At 34.1% G+C, this 20,014-nt stretch overlaps 1 protein-coding gene across 1 annotated transcript in view; it reads left to right on the forward strand.

Annotated features, from left to right (window-relative positions):
- The window catches only part of Mms19 (MMS19 nucleotide excision repair protein), a 180,965-nt gene that overhangs the window by 36,767 nt on the left and 124,184 nt on the right, over positions 1-20,014 (forward strand). Inside the window, exons 6-11 of the mRNA XM_090384395.1 lie at positions 1,752-1,877; positions 4,148-4,209; positions 5,812-5,973; positions 10,799-10,876; positions 15,898-15,987; positions 18,206-18,254. Of these exons, the coding sequence (XP_090240521.1) occupies positions 1,752-1,877; positions 4,148-4,209; positions 5,812-5,973; positions 10,799-10,876; positions 15,898-15,987; positions 18,206-18,254 (567 nt within the window). The remainder of the gene's footprint in view (positions 1-1,751; positions 1,878-4,147; positions 4,210-5,811; positions 5,974-10,798; positions 10,877-15,897; positions 15,988-18,205; positions 18,255-20,014) is intronic.

Below are 20,014 nucleotides of genomic sequence, written 5' to 3' on the forward strand. Positions count from 1 at the left end.
GAGGTATTAGAACCTATAGTACTTAGTACCGTTCTTGGGTTGGAGGTTGAGAAGACAAAAGAAGATTTGGACTTGAACTTCTGTAGACTGTAATTTTCAGGAAATACATATCGAAGAAAGATTGTTCAAGAAAACAAAAGTTGAATGAATAAATCAGGAAGAGGAAAAGTTGGTTCTGTGAGTTTGAAGTTGGATAGTAAAAGGATGTTGACTGGTTGCGGCACATGTTCAGACTGCTTTGAAAGAGAGAGCGGGAATTTATAGATGCCAATTCAGAAGAACAGTGCCCATGGAAGTATCTATAGTAAAGGCATGCTGCAGAAACTGAACATCTATGGACAGAGTGGAGAGACTGTTAGAGATGAGTCATTAATTAACCAAACTGCCCTCTTTTGAATGGAAGCTAGAAGCCTGAGAGCATTCTTTTAGTTTTTTAGATGAAGAGAAAGCAATATTTGTAATGTGCTTATGGCAAAAGAGATTATAAGTCAGGGTAATCCACAATGGAGATATATATGATCTTGCCTAGAAATCAGTGTCATTGAAGATAAGCATAGGAAAAGAATAATTCTTTTTGCGAGATATAAGACAGGACTGAGTTTTAGAAGGATTAAAATCAACTAAGTTATCTTTGCCCCACTGGAGAATTACCTGGAGATCAGCATTTAAAGAAGTAGTGGATATTCGAGAAGTTGAAGCTGTTTGTGCAGGGCAAGGTTTCTCAATCTGGAAGGTGGAGTGCAATGTGCTGTCATCATCAAAACTATGAATAGGATTTCTGGTCAATGAAAGAAAGTCATTAATATACAAGAGGGAGAAAGAACTGAACTTTGGGGAACACCAACATTAGTGGAGAAGGTAGAAGACAGAGCCATCAACCATCACCTGCAGTGAGCAGTCAGAGAGAAACTTGATACCCAATTACAAAAAACACTTGGTAAACCATAAGAAGACCTTTGTGCCAAACATGATCGAAAGCTTTTGAAATGTCATCAGCAGCTGCTTTAGTTTCACCAAACTTTTCTGTTGAATTTGTCCATAGATGGGTAACATAACCCAGAATATCACCAATGGATCAACAGTGGTGGAATCCATACTGGTGATCGTTGATCAGATTGGTTAGATATTCCATTTGTAGTTAGGCAAAGCATTGGGTTTGTATGTGATGGGGCTCCAAAAAACTTTATTAGTGATGCTGTTAGAGTGTTTTTGGCTATTAAGTATTCTTGTTAATGGTGGGCAGGATACAGTATTATTGCATGGCTAGTCTTGCTCGACAGATCCTTTTTAGACTTTTAAGTCTACACTTATATCTGTGCTAAGTTTTATTAGTTTATACCGTGTGATATACAGCCCTACAGCCCTCTCCAGGGCTGTAGTGGAGGGTATACGCCATATACCCTCTGGATTTTTTAAGGTGAATAACGTATACCTTCTGGTTTTTGAAGGACTGAAACACGGCGTATACCCTCTGGAATTCGATTAATATGCACAGTATACTCTCTGCTTTTTGTAACATTCATAGAGTATACTTTCTGCTAATTTTATGACTATAGCACTGGGTCTCTCTAATGATTACCAAAAATAATAGTTTTATTATGATAGTTAAGCCAAGCTGTTCACTCTTTCAGACAAAACTGACCTAAAAAAATTTCTTATTTTATTGAAAGTATCATGAATTTACCCATTTTCTTCAAGTCCTACTAATCAGAATCTGTTGAATTTTTATTTCATTTTGTTGTTTCTTTCAGAACTGCAGTCCATGGGCACAGATGTTGCATTTGGATTTATCCAAGTTTTGGATGGAGAAAGAGATCCACGTTGTTTAATGTTGGCATTCAATATCATCCCTATTCTTGTGAAACACCTTGACTTTAGTAAGCAAATTTTGTAAATGATATATTTTAAAATAATTATATTGGACTAATCTTGAAATTAAAATCGTCAGCAGAATAAGTGGATTGTACTCACCATCTAGATCAGTTGTAATCTTTCAAATTCTGTATATTTTGATAAAATGCCTAATACAGTAAACTTCCATTATGTTGCTCTCACTTATAGTACTATCCTGCTTTTAATACTCTCTTTTTCAGGATCTATGGTCAATCCTATGATGAAGTGACATGCATTTTAAAAATAAAATATTTTTAGTGGCTGTAGTAGCACTCCTATTTAAATGCTTATCTGCTCTTATCAAGCTGTGGTTTTTTTTTTATTTATTATTATTATTTTTTTTTAGGTCCTAAGAATAAACTTGGATATAATCTTCCTCTCGATTCTTGGTGTTGCAAAAGGGATGATAAGGGACTAAAAACTAAGAATCATTAAAATGCTGTTTATTTACTACATAGAAATCATTTCTGGTTCAGGTGGCATTTATTTCATATTTAAATTAAAACTGTTGAAGGTAGATATGACTCATTGTCTAGCTGTTCATTGCTGAAGACAAATGTTGAATTTAAAAATAAGCTGGGAAATTATGAAATGTAAATTCTCCTTGTCTTTTCTAAATTCAATGTTATTTGTCCATTTTCCTCGCTTTTACAGTAATTAGTGTCTTTTGTGTGTGCATGTGTTCAACATGCACGTACACAAAATGCGAGGTGATCTGATTGAGGTGTATAAGGCCTTGAATGGGTTGACCCTGAATTCTGATGCAATTCTTCCTCATGCTCAAATTACAAACCTGAGGGGGCATAAATTCAAATTGAGGAAAAGACAGCTGTAGAATAGATGTGTGGAAATTTGCCTTTAGCTAGCAGGTGGTTAATTGCTTGAACAAACTTCCATCTGTTGTTATAGAAGTTGATAGCTTAAATGAATTCAAGGAGGAACTGGATAAACTTTTAGAGGGAATGGATGTGTGAAATTGGGGGTTTTTTTTTTTTTTTTGGCTGATGCTGCATAAGCTCATACGCTTGCTTTCTTGCATCACATGCCTCCATTACTACTACTACTACTATTATGGGAACAAGTTGCCTCCGCAGGTAGTTGAGGCTGCCAGTTTGAAGAAAATCAAATGTCAACTGGATATTATCTATCCTTGCTTTATAGCTAATAACGCGTTCTTCAATTGAGCTGAGACCTTCTGTCAAGCTTGCAATTGTCATTGTGCTTTATGTGCTTTTCTGGTGGAACTGGGTCTGAAGTATCGGATACTTCAGTGCTCACTGCATCTCTATGAGCTCATTCATTGTAAGCTCCTGACTATGTGAATCCAACAGCTCGTTGACATCATCACCATTGACTTCCAAATCTAATTGCCTGGCAAGATTAACAACTTCTTCTATCACATGCATAAATCTTTTTTTTTTTTTTTCCCCTTACTACTTTTATGCCAGTGCAGTAAAAGCCTCTGGCTTCCTTGCACTATATGGCTAATACTAATAATAATAAAAAAATTTCATTAATGACAATGTTATATTAATACTTCATTTATACAATAATATCCAAGATATGTTTAGTTTAATTTAATGAAATGTTTTTAAAATTTTTCATCCTTTTTAAACAAAACAATAACAACAACAACAAAAAAAAGGGTTGAATATGGCAAAAAAGCAAGCATAGTACATTAAATGTGCAGGTTTTCAACTTACATATGTAAGTTGAAAACCTGCACATTAGGTGAAAAGTAAAAATAGCCTCCAAAAAGGGAGTTGCACTTATAATGCTTTCTCACATATAGTACTTTTTTTATACATATATATTGATATTCTGAACAGAAACTTCACAGAATATCATAAATTATAATTCCTGAAAACCTGCAGTGAAATGTTTAATTTATTACCTACTCAGTGAGTATGTAATAAATTAAATCTTTCTTGTTACACACAATGAAGAATTGATAATTTTGTATTGTCAAGAAGCAAAATTGAAATACTAAAATTTATTACATTATACTATCCTGCTTGGTCATTATTAGATAAGTAATGATTAATAAGAGTGAATATTAGTGAAGGTTATATATAACGTTGATATTATCAATTGATATCATCAGCGTTTTAAACAGTTTGCAAAAAAATAGTTTTTTTTTTCATGACCATATGATTTCAGTGCAGCTTTCTTCATCCTGTTTTTATTAATGTTAAAAAAAATTACAAAAAAATTCCTAAAATAAGTTAAAAGCATGAATATGCATATTTTCCAGGTCCATTTGTGGAAGATCTGTTTGAGGTTACTTCCTGCTATTTTCCAGTTGATTTCAACCCTGTAAGGCATTAAGAATTTTTTGTATTTTAACAGTATAATTTGTTTTGGTGGAATTATGTAATTAATTCAGTAACAGCAAAAATTTTTTATTATCCTTTCATATTATTTTTATTTTAGTCTTAATTAGTTTTAGCTGGTTACTCAAAAAAAAATTCATTTCCTTTTTTAATTTTAATGCTGTCTGAAAGTTATTTATTTAGACAATATTAAGGGCAGATATACAGTAATACCCCGAAGTTACGCGATAGGTGGGTCCGACGAAAATCGCTTAAGTCAAATTTGCGTAAGTCGGGGTACAACTTTGCATATAAATACATATAAATTTTGCTTAATTGGGACCGAGGACTAACAAAAACACTAGTTTAGAAGAAAAATATTTAATAAAATTGCAGTTCTTTATACATATTAATACAAAATATGTATTAAAAAAATAAATGAGTTACGTAAAAAAGTTATTTCGATGTCGATGGCTTCATAAAATCTAACAAATTCGTCTGACGACACAGCGCCTTCTTTTTTTCAAGCAGAATTTCTTCGTAGCAAGCTAATAAATTTTTTATTCCTTGCTTTATAGCTATAACGCATTCTTCAATTGAGCTGAGACATTCTGTCAAGCTTGCAATTGTCATGTGCTTTATGTGCTTTTCTGGTGGAACTGGGTCTGAAGTATCGGATACTTCAGTGCTCACCGCATCTTTATGAGCTCATTCATTGTTAGCTTCTGACTATGTGAATCCAACAGCTCGTTGACATCATCACCATTGACTTCCAAATCTAATTGCCTGGCAAGATTAACAACTTCTTCTATCACATGAGCAACATGATCAGTTTCTGGCGTTGGTTTTGAAAAAAAAATGGACAAAGTTACTTCTAGACACCATTCAATGTTTTTTGTGAATTTCATCCCAAGATTTTTCGATGATTCTTACAGCATCTAAAAGATTGAATTGTTTCCAAAAGTCTTTAACAGATATCTCACTATTTTGTCTCATAGCTTCATTCAGACGTGCAAATTAATGCCTCGTGTAGTAAGCCTTGAATGTTTTGATGACTCTCTGGTCTGTCGGTTGAAGCAAGCTAGTTGTGTTTGGAGGCAAAAACACAACTTACACACGTGGGTCGAAATTAATTAGGGTGGCAGGAGGGTGACCGGGTGCATTGTCAATAAGAAGCATCACTTTAAATGGAATCTGTTTAGACTTGCAATAACGTTCGACTTCGGGTATGAAATGGTGACCAAACCAGTCCTCAAAAATGGAAGCTGTCACCCAAGCTTTATGATTTGACTTCCAAATCACTGGTAAGCTAATTTTAGATATATACCAAACAAAAAAATCAAGAACCGCGTAACTCCGAGTTCGCGTAAGTCAGGGTAGCGTAAGTCGAGGTATTACTGTATAAGATTTGTAGTAAAAAATTATTTTTTATTTTAATTTTGAATATTTTTATTATTCAAAAACTCAATATAAATGTTATGCTTAATATTTAATTTAATGAAATTGTATAGAATCACCTAAGCCAATTATTTGTTTGTTTCAGAGCTACCTTAAACTCCCTTTTAAAAGATAAATATTTGCTTGACTGTGAGTAATATTGTTTCAGAAACCTGGAGATCCTAATGCAGTCACACGAAAGGATTTATCAAGTGCCCTTCAGCTGTGCCTCACATCAACACCCAAATTTGCTGAACATCTTTTGCCACTTCTTCTAGAAAAGATTGATTCAGATATCAAAGAAGCAAAACTGGATTCTTTACTTATCTTGGTAATTAGTTATCACTTTCCTGCTAACAATGTGTGAACATGAATTTTAAATATAGGAGACTAAAAAGTGCTGTGCTGAAGTAAACAAGTTAGAATTGTCCAAATTACTATATTACTAATGTGAAGAAACATTAATAAGAAGAAACATACTGCTAGGTTCCATATTTGAGAACCTCTACAATTTTAATGTGTGATATGAAAGTTCAAATTTCTAATGTGTCACAAAAATGTCATTAAATTTGTAGTAGCTAGAGGAAAAAACATCCTAGAGACTGGTCAGTAGTACCTTGCCAACGTACAGATAGAACAAAACTTCACTGCATGGGAAACAAAGTAGAAAGAAATATTTGTTGAGATAATAAGGAAAATTTAGTTAGCTTACAATGCAATTTGTACATGAATAATTTGGAATTTGGTGAAGCTATAGAGTAACAAATTTTGAATAAAAATTGTGGGAAATAAAACAACAAAGGCCATATGTTTTTCAGATCTTCCTTTGATAAACTGTTCATAAAAATAAGAATACCTAGGTCTTATATGCTCAACTTTCTTGGATATGAACACTGTAGTCATCCTATCCACAAATGAAGGGAACAGTGGATACTGTGCTGAGGAAACAGAGTTGTTGATAGTGAAAATATAAATTTACCTGTCAACTCAGCTGATTGGTGAATTTATACCATGTGCATATAGTTAACTGTGAGCTGACTGTGGCATCTTAACCCTTCCTACTATCCCCTATGAGTTTCTGTGTGCTTTGGATGAGAGAGGGGAGTGATGGCAGGAGAGAGAATTTTACTTCCCTTAACTACTAGTTGCTTATTCATCAGTCTAAAGTCACTAGTTGAAATATCATCAATCTGAAGCCTGATTGAGTTACATGGCCTCGGCCTCCTTGAAGTCTCCCCTTCTGTTTGTGTGATCCATTATTCCGGCTCTTAAGCTTTTTAGATTGAATATGTATCCTTCATTGTGATAATGGAAAACTACTAGTTGCTTATTCATCAGTCTAGAGTCATAGTTGAAATATCATCAGTCTGAAGCCAGTTGAGTTACATGGCCTTGAAGTCTCCCCTTCTGTTTGTGTGATCCCTATTCAGGATCTTAGGCTTTTTAGGTTGATTATGTGTCCTTCATTGTGATAATGGAAAGCAGCATTGCTTCCTCCCGGGTTTCCATATCTGATTTCAGTGTGCTAGTTACTAATCTGGCATCCCAGTTTACAGTATTACTGCCCTATGTGGTCCTTACCACTCTGGTAGTCATCCTGGTGAATTGTTTGTCTCCTAATATCCTGGGAAGAGGGAAGTGGCTTTTCAGAATATTACAGTTGCCCATGAAGAACACCTATGCATTATGATATCTGGCAACCATGTTGATCATTTTAACGAATCCCTAGATGATATAGGGAAAGGTAAAGATTGCTTTTCTGCTGTGTCTGTGGGGTGGGTGGAAATGCATTATTTTACTGATGAAATATGGAGAATGAGTATTGAAAAAGATGGCTGAAAGAGGAGGCATAGTCCATACAATTAGGCAAAGACTTCTAAATTAAAATAACAGAGGGCATGTTACCTTATTTGGAAATAATTAGGCCCAAGCTGCCATTCCTGACATGCTTCCTCCCAGTAATAATTAACTAGCAGTTAATATGATCAATATTCTCTCCCCTGAGATGGCATTGCTTGGCACCCAAGGGATTTAAATCATAGAGGGTAGTGGTGAGGAGGACTAATATCTTACAGTGGGCCCATTACTGTGTGGATCTGCCTATTAGTTCGGCCCATAGCATTCCTTGTGACCTTTGTTTTCTCAGCATAGTATCCATTGTTCTTTTAAATTGTGAACAAGATCAGACTACAGTGTTCATATCCAGAAGAAAACCTGGAAAATGGATCAAAACATGTGGTTCTTATTATTTTATTTCCAAAAATTGTAATCTTAAATTTATTTATCTAGATGCACCAAATTATTAGTGTATAAATTGTATTGTAAGCTCATCCAACAGTTTTTTCCTTATTATTCCATTAAATATTCCTTTCTATATTGTTTCCAGTGCAGTGAAGTGTCTTTCTATCAGTGATTTATGCCTATGCATGACCATTCTCTTCACACACACACACACATCATAAATTATACGTGTATATATAGTTGGATAACTTATGGTATTGAATGGAGGTGTTAGAACATTCTATGAACACTAACTGAAGAGTAGGCAAGTGGGGCTTTTGCTTGATGGGAATAAGAATTATAAATTTTTAAAGAATTTATTAGATTACGACTAAGTCTCTGTGATATAATATAGTTGAACTAAAGAAGTATCATTATAATATACGAGAGACAATCATTTAATTCGCATAAGATTTTATGTTTACCACACGAACATTCCATAATTATCGTTAGAGGCGATCTCTCTGATCGCTACTGTGTGTGCATGCCAGTACTTGTTCAGTTAGTTGTTGAGTTGCTTTTCCCCTGTAGCTGTGTCTGTGGGGGTGGGTGGAGATGCATTATTTTGCTGATGAAATATGGAGAATGATTATTGAAAAAGATGGCTGAAAGAGGAGGCATAGTCCAAACAATTAAGCAAAGACTTCTAAATTAACAGTAACAGAGGGCATGTTACCTTATTTGGAAATAATTAGGCCCAAGCTGCCATTCCTGACATGGCTTCCTCCCAGTAATAACCACCTCTTACTTATCATCAGTGTTGTGTGAAGAGAGTTTTTTAGCTGCATGTCACTGATGATCGTTTTGAAGCAAGTATCATGTTGGACATACAGATTGAACAGCAATATGTGATTTGCCATTGTGTCAGACAGGGCTTAAATGCATCAGAAACAGTTAAAGAGATGAATGAAGTGTATGGTAATGAGTGTCTTGGTTGGATGGCCATATTCCATTGTGACCGAACTTTCCTGTGTGAAGTGGTTTCTCCATCAAGACAAAGCCAGGCCCTATATGGCTAATATTGTGCAGGCAGTGATCACTGCTATAGGTGCCAAGGTTCTGCCACATTCCCCTTATTCACTGGACTGAATCCTGTGTGATTTCTTCCTGTTTTCACGCCTGAAGAAAGCTCTGAAAGGCAAGCGTTTTGCATCCAACACAATGAGGCTCACAGAGCCACGCTTGAAGCACTGCAGTGTTTCCAAGAAATGGCTTGCAAGAAGCATTTAATGTGTGGGTACAACAGTGGCAAAAGTGTGTGAAGTTCAAGGGAGAGTATTTCGAGAAGGAGAAATCCATAGAATATTCTGATGATGACAATTAAGAAAAGATCTTGTATCAGTCCATGAATTGAATGATCCACTCCTCGTAGATTCAGTTATCTAGCAAATATTAGAAGCCATTGCTGATTTTTAAACTTAAGTTAAATTTTAGCTAGTACATGAACATTTATTGTAGGAGCCATCTCTTCATACTCCAGAAACTTCTTTTATAAAGTAATTATGAAATACATAGCTTTTGCAACTTATTTTGAAAAGAAATGAACATAAGAAGTAGAAGAAAAGTATAACCATTGCTAAATTGCTTTAAACTTTCTAAGAATTAAATTAAAATGAACATAACCTTGCAACACATACTATACTATTAATTTAAAATTCACAGTTAAGTATGTATGTAAAATAGATTCTTGCAGTCAATGGAAGACAGAGACTTAATACAAGGGTTGTTCAAAAATTAGTAGCAGCATATCTCTTACACAAAAAATAAATTAATTGAGCTTTATTTACAATTATTTGTTGGTTACATTCCTTCAGACTAATCTCTGGCCTTCTGTATTACTCCATCCCAAATGTGCTGGAGGAGTCTAATACCATTAGCAGTCTGGTTTTTTAAAGAATGATAAGTGAATGAGGGAGCAATCTATTGTTTGCAGTATGTCTTGGGTTTGTCAGAAAGTGTTGATTTCTGAGTAGCTCTCTCCTGTGGAACAAATCAAAATCACTAGGACTCATGTCAAGAGAATAGGTAGTGAGAATATAATTACACCAATTCCACTACTTCAGTAATACTTTCACAGTGATATTGTTGCTGGAACATTTCTGCACTGTCCATTTCCTCTTAATTTCCATTAATCAATGAGCTGCACCTCTTGCTTATCATTGGGTGGATATTCAGCATATAGTTTATCTTGCACTCTTTCCCATCCATATTGAAACCTGCAGCACACAGACACTTACACTTCTCTGACCAGTGAAATACCCTTTCCATTCATGTACTACTGCTGCCCAGTGGCCTGCTCCTTTTATACATAGCCCATACTATGTGATTCCTGCTCACAAGGACATGTACAGAGCAGTACAATAAAAAAATGAATTCTTCTTTCTAAGTTGAAAGAGACCTTTATTTGAAAATTGGTATATCAATATTTGCAACATGGTTTGCAACAATAAGTGTAAAGGAGTTCTGAAGGTAATACAGGGTCCCTACCAGTCGTGAAAAAGTAATGGAATTTAAAATGAAAAGAAAAAAAAAGTTAAAAGAAGGAATGCAGTTGTGATGTTTTCTATTCTTAGGATGTTTGGTACAGCATCCTGTTCTTTCTTTTATCTTTCTTTTTTTAATCATAAAAAAAAAAAGTAAAGGTAATCGACTTTTCTTCTAAGGGCTTGAATAGGTAATGAAAACATAATGAATTTCTGTTTTCAAAGATTGTTAGAAACCCTGAAAATTTCTTGAAAATTTCAAGAAATTCGCATGATGTATATAGATATTTAGATTTTGTGTCATGTATAGTATTTTCCTTGTAGTCTAATTACATTTTAGATAAGAAAGAGCACTGCGATAGTTTGATTTATCTCTCTCCCTCTCATGTTTAGGCAGAATGTAGCCAGATCTATACTCCTGAATGTCTACAACCATTTCTTCCTTCAATATGGACAACTATTAGAAAAGAGGTAATTCTTTTTGTTAAAATAATATGGTTTAATATTATCATTAATATTATTTTATGTTGCTTCCTAATGATACATAGAACTAAACAGTGAATTTTTTTTATCCATGTTATGGAATTAATTGATTATTACTAATCCTGCATTCAAGAAAATGCCAGGCCACCTGTAATTTAACATAATAAATATCCTGAAGGCATACATACAGAGGCGTAGCTAAGTTTTTGGTGCCCTTGGCAAATTCGTGGCTACACGCCTTTTTTTGATAATTAGTAAAATCATAATAAGTACAATCGGACCTCTGTTTAACGAACTTGTCCACGAAATTTCAAATTATTTTCAGCACAGAACAATATACATTTTAATATTATTTTCGAAATTTCGCTTCTTAGTGCTGCTTGTGTAACGTCATCAATTAGTCCACATTTTTGAAGATCCTTTTTTACCAATTTCCATTTTGTGAAATTGGTTATGCGTTGTAACGAATTCTCATGAAATAGAACATTTGGATTTACATGTTTCCAGTCCTTAAATTTATCTGAACTGCAAAATGGAACATTATTTGTGCCAGATACAATTAAGAGGCATGGAAAACAATATATTGCATCTTTGTTTTTGTAATAAAATCACCATTTCCATTATTTTTTTCAATAACTTAATTTTTATATTTCTACTATTTATTGAAACATCGGCCATTAGTGACAGGATACGTACTTAACACTCTGTTCAGGAGCAGTGTAGGATAGAATACCCTGGGACGAAACACCCCTAGGGAAAAAACTCTATGGGATAAAAAAAACCCTGGGACAAACAATAATATGAAATTTTGAAATCGTAATATTTATTCTTATTATTTATAGTTTATGAACACTTCTCTGACATGTAAAATATTACATACGTTATGTCATAAGAGTGCAATAAGGAAGGCATTATAAGTATTGCACTGCTTTAATACTTTACATTATAAATTATAAACACTTACATTATAAATCTATAGCTCACTGCTTTACAGAAGAACGAATTTATTTACACAATCATAAAAATGAACATAATAAAAGGAACATCACATATCGTATCTATAAAAAAAATCAAACAAATAAAGCACAATATTGAAAATCTCATTAAGCATTAAGGTTCAATTTTCTTCCACCTGATGCTGTGACCTATGTATGCGTCCAGTGTTTCTGATTTTCCAATACACCTCTAAAAACTTGCAGCATGCAAATTGTTAGAGCTGTATTGGATTCTGCAGTGTTTTCCTGTTTGCACAAGCTTTGTGTGCCCAAGTGGTACAGGAGCCTGAGCTGTATCACTCAGCAGGATGAGTGATATCTTAACAGCAATCTTATCTTAACAGCAAGATGTTTTGCGCTTTTATGCACGAGACCTATACTGATACAATACTACATTATTGTTCTTAATTTAAGCAGTAAAGGATTAATACACAACAGCGGGAACTTTTGTCCTTAAGCTTTGATTTGAAGTGGTCCTTACAGACCACCCGGTACACAATTGGCCAGTGGGGGGGGGGTGAACATTTCACTTTCTTAGATTCCGGAGGAGATAGCTATAGAGATGTTTTAGAATGACTACTATGTTGTAATATGTTGGACTGGTTGCCTGTTGCTTAGATCTACTATATGACCATCAGATTTACAAAGGCATTCATGATTCCCCCAATCAAAATCTGGAAGTTGAAATCCAATATACAGATTAGTAAATTTATACATTGGATTCCAACTTCATGACATGATGCCAGTTTCTCTTTTTATGATCTGCTACTAAGGATACAAATGTTCTACTGCTCCATTTATAGTGGCTTGTTGTATAGCACTTTAATGTACGGGCTTTCCAGGCATGTTGTTAGTATTAGCTGTGTGGTTCAAGGAAGCCCTAGACTTTTTCATTGTTATTACTACTTATTGGAAAAATATATTGTGTAGTAAATAGCAGTGTGCATTTCTTGCAAGTTATTAAGGATTGTAGCATTCCTGAAAGAAAGGTCATGGTTTCCTTTCATATTGTCTCCCTGTTTAAATCTTTTGTAAACAGGGAAACTTCAGAATATTTGTTTGATTGTGTGTAGAGATTCTTTATACCAACAGATTTAGGGTATGGTTGTAGACTCCTGTTAGTGCTACCATTTCAAATACTGTATTACTATGGAGGCATTAGAGGAAGAGATCTTTTGTCACCCTATATTCAATTAAGCATTGTGTTGAAAGGGGACCATGCTGTTCTTTTATTTTTTCTTTTTTTTATGTCCTGGTTCCAAGTGAAGATACCTGATTATTGGCATCAATTTTCAGAAAGTCAGAGTAAAGGGCAGTTTTGAATTACAGATTGGCACATACCTCAGGATATCTATATAGTATTGTCTGTGCACTATGTATTTAAGTGTAGTCACACTCCAGTTCTGTGACTGATGCATTACAATGATGAGATTTCTTGGATAAGAATGGATTAGTTTAAATATGGATATATTCTTTCATCCCTTTCATGTTCTTGATAGATTTCAATTAGGAAATGATTTAGCCTCCCACTTTGATTCTGAAAATTAAATAATTTGCATCATATACATTCCCCACTATTTGGGTCTCTGAAAATCTTTGCTAGGGACTTGCATTGCTGCCTTATTTGTTTCATATAGTTCTTTGGTAAGAAATTACATTTAGTGGTTTCTAGGATGAAATGAATTATTCTCCTGTTATACCAGAGAGGATCATTTATTGGTTTACATGCATGGATTGTGGAAAGTGTTTATTAGCATGATGCAAGAAAGCAAGCTTATACAGCATCAACCAAAAAAATTTACCTCTCATTTCACCTATTCATTCCCTTCAACAGCTTATCTAGTTCTTCTTTGAATTTATTTAACCTCTCAACCTCTACACCAACAGATGGAAGTTTTTTCAACAACCACCCACTGCTAAAAGCAAACTTCCACACATCTATTCTGCAACCATCCTCAATTTGAATTTGTGCCTCCCTCTCTCGTGTGTGGTCTGAGCAAGAGAAAGAATCCCATCAGCATTGAGCTTGCTGAATCTATTCAAAGCCTTAAACACCTCAATCAGATCACCTCGCAGATGCTGTAATTTGCAGAACTGAAGCTCTTTCTTGGTAAGAGCATCCCTTTCCAGATGTAGAGTTGCTGGAACGAGAATACTCGTTCCAGCAACTCTACATCTTTCCTAAAATGAGGCCTCCAGACCTGTATGCAGTACTCAAGATGTGGCCTGACCATTGCCTTATACAATGGGATAATCACCTTATCCCTGTTAGCAAAATTCCTGTATATCATTGACATAACACCATGAGCTGTCCTGGCAGTCTGTCTGCATTGCTCAGAGAACTTCATTATTTCATTCATTCATTATGTGAGTGAAGGTGTCTATGGGCTGTATGATTGGATCTTGGAACATGAGTCAGCTATCAGTTGAGCTAATTTTATGTCTGATTATGTTGAGGGAAAAGCATGATGTGGGAATTAAAAATTAAATTTAATTAATTAGAATAATTTAAATTCACATATTAAAAGCATCAACTTGTTAGTTAATTCTGTAATGTTGAGAAACCTTATATCCAGTGTACTAAACTAGTTATTTTTTTACAAGCATTGTTTCTGAACCCACTTTTGGATTCTGTTATGAAGTCAAAATGAATATGACTGTCTTCAGACAGATAAAAGGAATAGGTTTCATGGAATGGGATGCTTCCACTCTGCTACTACTGCCTTCAGTGTCATGGTGAAGTGATGAATCTATATTTTGTTATCAGTGATGATGTGAATGAGAAATCCACAACCTTGAACTGTAGAGTGCCGCAGGTAAAGAGTCGTCAAACAGACCCAGGTGCCCCCCCTCCATCTGCAGATGTGAGACTCGTTTCCATTCACATTGCCAAATGCTGTACACTCAGTTGCTTTAGCAACCATCTTGCCATAATTTCCACTACCCTAGCACATTGCAAATAATGTGGCATATAGCACTGATGGAGGTGTTTGTGCTTGTAACAATGTCTCACATTCATCCATCTGCCTTCTTGCACCGAGCTTTCAACGCATTCCATATTTACTGTTTGATATTGAGGTTGATGGCTTACCACTGTGCTACTTATCAATCATCATGGAAGATTCACTTGCAAACTTCGTACACCATTCTGTCATGTTCCACACATTCATAACATCTGGGCCATAGACCTCCTGTAGCCAGCAATGGATAACCACTGCTACTATGCCTTGTATCCATAGAAACCTTAACATTGCAAAAACCTCTGTACAAAATCATGTTTCTGGGCATCTTACCATTTTCATCTAATGCTATGCCACATTTTCTTTTTATACATTAGAGAATGCAGCAGAGTCAAATACATATGGTTGCATCCGTTTTACATAATCATGATCAGATCCTGTTTATGGAATACTCCAGATACTGCCTTGAAAGTTACTGAAGGTACAGCTAGAGCAGCTAATCAGTTTTTTCCTATTTGATGGACTGTCTCACGTGTAGAGTATGAAATGTGAAACTACATGCTTTTAAAAATACTTATAGTAAGATTGAATATAATTACTAAAAGAAATCATGTGAGAGTTTTAGAATTAACATAAACAAAATTTACTCATTGATTATACATGTGAAGTTACCAAGTCAGTTACCTGGTACTCTTTACTCAGTGTATAAAAGCCAAGTTTCAGAGTAGAAACAAAACAGATTTTTGAAGTCGTTTAGGTTATATCTTAAAAGATTCCAACTCCTTTTTTTGGCAGTCATTAAACATTTCTTTACCAACTGGTTATTGTTTCTCCATATTAAAAAAAAAAAAAAATTTTTAATTGTTCTGACAATAACTGTGTGGCATAACTGTATACACACAGTTATGCCATCTACAACCTGTTTTAGTTAGTACAGTATGTCAAATATGTATTATTTCATTATTTTATCTTTTAAACTGCTCTGTGTACAGGATTTTAACTACTAAATTGAATAACAAAATGTCCTTTGTTTTTTTCCCCCTTTTCTGTGTAGATACTAAACACTAAAGTGAAAGAAGTTGAAGAAGCTGCAAGTTCTGCACTTACAGCTGTAATAAAGTGTCTTTCAACTGTCCATGAACAGGTAGTAATCATAAACAAATTTAAACCTAAATATATTTCTAAAATTTTGAAAATTGCCTCCTTTTAAACTAAGCATATACATAGTGAAAAAAACAAATATGGAATTTTTATTTCCTAAATAATTATTTTTCACATTTTAGTCATATACTCAATCTTAAAGGACACTATCTAGGACTCCATTAAGAATATCAAAAAAATTCAAATTACTTAACTTTTTAATATATTTTCTATATTATGCAAAATACTTTGAAAAAACATTTTGCCACATAAAATATTTAGTTAATTGGTTGGAAGGACAAACTGATACAGTTATACTCAAACAGTTCCAATAACTACATTTGGTCTAATTGTATTGATTTGTCCTTTCATGCCAATAAACTAATTAAATATTTCACATGATAAAGCATCTGTTATTAAACTTTTTTTGGTGGTAGTAGTAGTACTTAGTAGTATTGCCATGTAATGTTTTTCCTGAGTTTAAGTAAAACACTCTCCTGTGTTAGATAAATTTCCTCCTGTCATACTCAGTATGTTCCATTCAGTACCTCCCTTAGTTTTCCAACAAAAAGAGATTAACAGAACCATGAAGTTTTGATGCCAAGATGTGTCCAGATCCTGATGAAATTTCTCCACTTATCCTTAAAACTGCTCTGGGAGTGGCAAAGACTGGAAAGGCAGTTGACCCAGATCAAATCCCAGTTGAAATAGTGAAACTTCTAGATGAAGAAAATCTGAACGATCTGACCAAAATGTTCAAAAAAATATATCTAAATGGAACACTACCTAATGGTTGGTTGAGGTCCTCGTTCATCCCTCTTCCAAAGAAGAACAACATCACCTCATGCAATCATTTTCGTCTTATTAAACATGAGCCACATGTTGAAGCTGCTGCTATGGATAATCCAAAAAAGAATTTATAAAAAATATGAATCAGTAATCTCTGACACCAATTTGGATTCCGAAGCGGACTAGGCACTCCTAGGTATAAACCTGTTGTTACAAAAATGTAGAGAACACCAGAAGACAGTATTTATCTGCTTCATAAACTTCGAAAAGGCTTTCAATCGGGTACAACACTTGAAGCTTATAAAAACACTTAAAAGCTAGATCTCGATGGACAGGACATCAGACTCATCAAAGAAATCTACTGGAATCAGACAGCCACTGTAAGTAATGAAGAGGGTGAAACTGACAAGATCAGTATAAAAAGAGGGGTAAGGCAAGGTTATATTCTCTCACCCATGCTATTTAACATCTATTCTGAAGTTATTTTCCAAAATGCATTGTGGAAAAGGAAAGAAGGAATTAAAATAAATGGTCAGCTGATAAATAACATATGATACACTGATGATGCTGCTATATTTGCAGAAAATATAGAAAACCTTCAATTGCTTTTGGACTCTATTTGTTAACAACAAATGTAATGATAGGTTTAAGAATCAATGTCAACAAAACCAAATACATGACTGTGAGTAAATCTCCAGTAAGCCAACTCTGGCTATTATTGAATGGAGCTCCAGTAGATAGTGACTCATTTTAAATACCTTGATAGTTGGCTAAATGCTGATCTAGAAACAGAAATAAAAGCAAGAATAGAGGTTGCGAGAAATACCTTTACAAAATACAGAACACTGCTTTGTCACAAACCTGTAGAATGTCAATTAGGCTGAAATTCGTTAGATGCTATGTGTGGTCCATACTATTATACGGAGTTGGAACTTGGATGCTGAAAACATCAAGAATGAACAAAATAGAGGCCTTCGAAATGAGGAGTGGGGAGGAGGAAACTTTCTTGGCTTTAAAACATCTGCAACTGGACTGGTAGATCAAGACAGAGAGAAGTACAGCGTGGTGATTGCCAACCTCCAATAGGTTGTCAGTTCCTAAAGATGGTAACGATTCCCCTCCCCCACTTCCAGTTAGCATCCCATTGGACACTGTCCTATGCTAGGTAAATATCCTCCTGTCACACTGAATGCATTCCATTCAGTAGCTTTCTTAGTTTTCCATCAGAAAGAGATTAGCAGAATCATAAATGGCTTTGATGTTTGTTTTTTTTTTTTTTTTTTTTAAATATAAATTGACTACTCAAACATTGATTCCAGTTAACTGGCTAGATTTATTTTTTATGCATATTGAAATAGCTAAATTTAATTTTTTGAAAATTAGTCAGCCCAGGTTACTTCTAAAAATGACTAATATACAAATATTTTTTTTAGACAGGAAAGACAAATGTGCTAGAGGACTTTTTAGCATCCATTTTTTCAGGTAATTTCAGAAATAAGTAATTTGCTATGTTCACTAAATTTATTCAAATCATAGAATTTGAAATATGGTAAATTGTATTGGTATTAATGTTAGCAATACTTGTTAGCAATAATTGTATTGATTTGTCCTTTCATGCCAATAAACTAATTAAATATTTCACATGATAAAGCATCTGTTATTAAACTTTTTTTGGTGGTAGTAGTAGTACTTAGTGCAGGGAAATTTGACTTTTTTGCTTCACCAGCCCATAAATAAATGAAATATTGCCTATATGTTTTCCTCCTCCTGTAGGTATCAATACAGTTGGCCTTTGAATTTCCCCAAACCATCGACCTCACCTATCAATAGAGGTAATTCATTCCGATTATTAAAAATTTGTTGGATAAAGGAAAACTCTATGGTGGGGTCAGTCTCTTCCCCTAAAGTTTGAATTTATGCCCTGGTTCTGAAGTACAATGAATGAAGGTGTTACATAACATTTAATGCCTTCATTCGTTTTACTGTCCTCTGTCAGTGCCTAAAAACCGTCCAGTCCTCTCTAAGGTGCATAGTTACCATTCTCTATAACCACATAGCCCTTATGTGGGCATCCTTTTGCCAGTCTCACAAGACATATTGCTGATCATTAGACTTCTGTAAGAAGCTGTACATTGTCCATTTTCAGTGTGGCTTCCGTACTTGTACACAATATTCCAAGTGAAGTCTCACAATTGTCTTTTATAGCGAAAGTATAACCTTCCTATCCTGACAAGCATTTTTGATAACTTATCAGTAGGTCACCATGTCTGCACTACAAAGAAAACCTATACGTTTTATAATATACATCAACCTGGACTTTTACTTTCTTGTAAAAGTGATGATTTGTTATTATACATGGGTTTGAACCTGAAATAGTCATTTTTGGAGTTGCTTGCCATATATTTCTGTTAGCAATAGGGGATGCTCATGCTACCTTCATTTTACAAACAAAAAAATATCCCAAATTAAAAAATGGTGATAGGCTTCATGCAGAACTGAACTTTTCTGTACTAGTTTTTTGGACTGACAACCTAATGCTTGTTGTGCTTGCTTTTTTTTTTTTTTTTTTTTTTGTTTTTTTTTAACAAGAAAAAATCAGCCTGTTTCCAGAAAACTATGAAATGCTCTGGACAAGTACCATACCTAAAAGTATTTTGTTTTTAGATTTTATATTAATAATTAATCAAAATTAATCAAACTTACATTAAAAATACTTGCATTTTTTTTTTTTTTTTTTATAAAAAGCATAGAGTACAAAATATATCCCAGGTTAGGTAAGTATTGTTTTTAGCACATAGTAATAGGAAAGTTTACTTTAGAATGATGTGTTCATTGTCACATGGTAGCAAGGTACTTTTGACAAGGAACAGATACAGTACATGCATGTACAGTACATATAATATGCGATTAAAGTTCTTGATTATTTAAATTTTATATTTTGATATGGAAAATGTTATTTTGATGTGTTATTTTTTTATTGTTTTGTGTGAAATGTTTTTCAGTTATGAAGAAGCATTAACTTGCAAATATTTCCAGTTTCAAGATGTACTACTAACAGGAATACTTAACTTAAGTCTATAAGTTACTGAACATTGCTTTCTTTCCTGCATATATTACACTGTATAACATTTTTTAAAAATTTTGCTATTTATGATTGTGGATATGCTGATTATGAACAGGACATTAATCTTTTCATTGCATGCAAGTATACTATATTTATGTTCATTATCAAAGTTTATCTA

This window comes from Mastigoproctus giganteus, chromosome 11 (assembly GCF_048544385.1).
Source record: "Mastigoproctus giganteus isolate SK-2022 chromosome 11, ASM4854438v1, whole genome shotgun sequence".
NCBI classification, from domain to species: Eukaryota; Metazoa; Arthropoda; class Arachnida; order Uropygi; family Thelyphonidae; genus Mastigoproctus; species Mastigoproctus giganteus.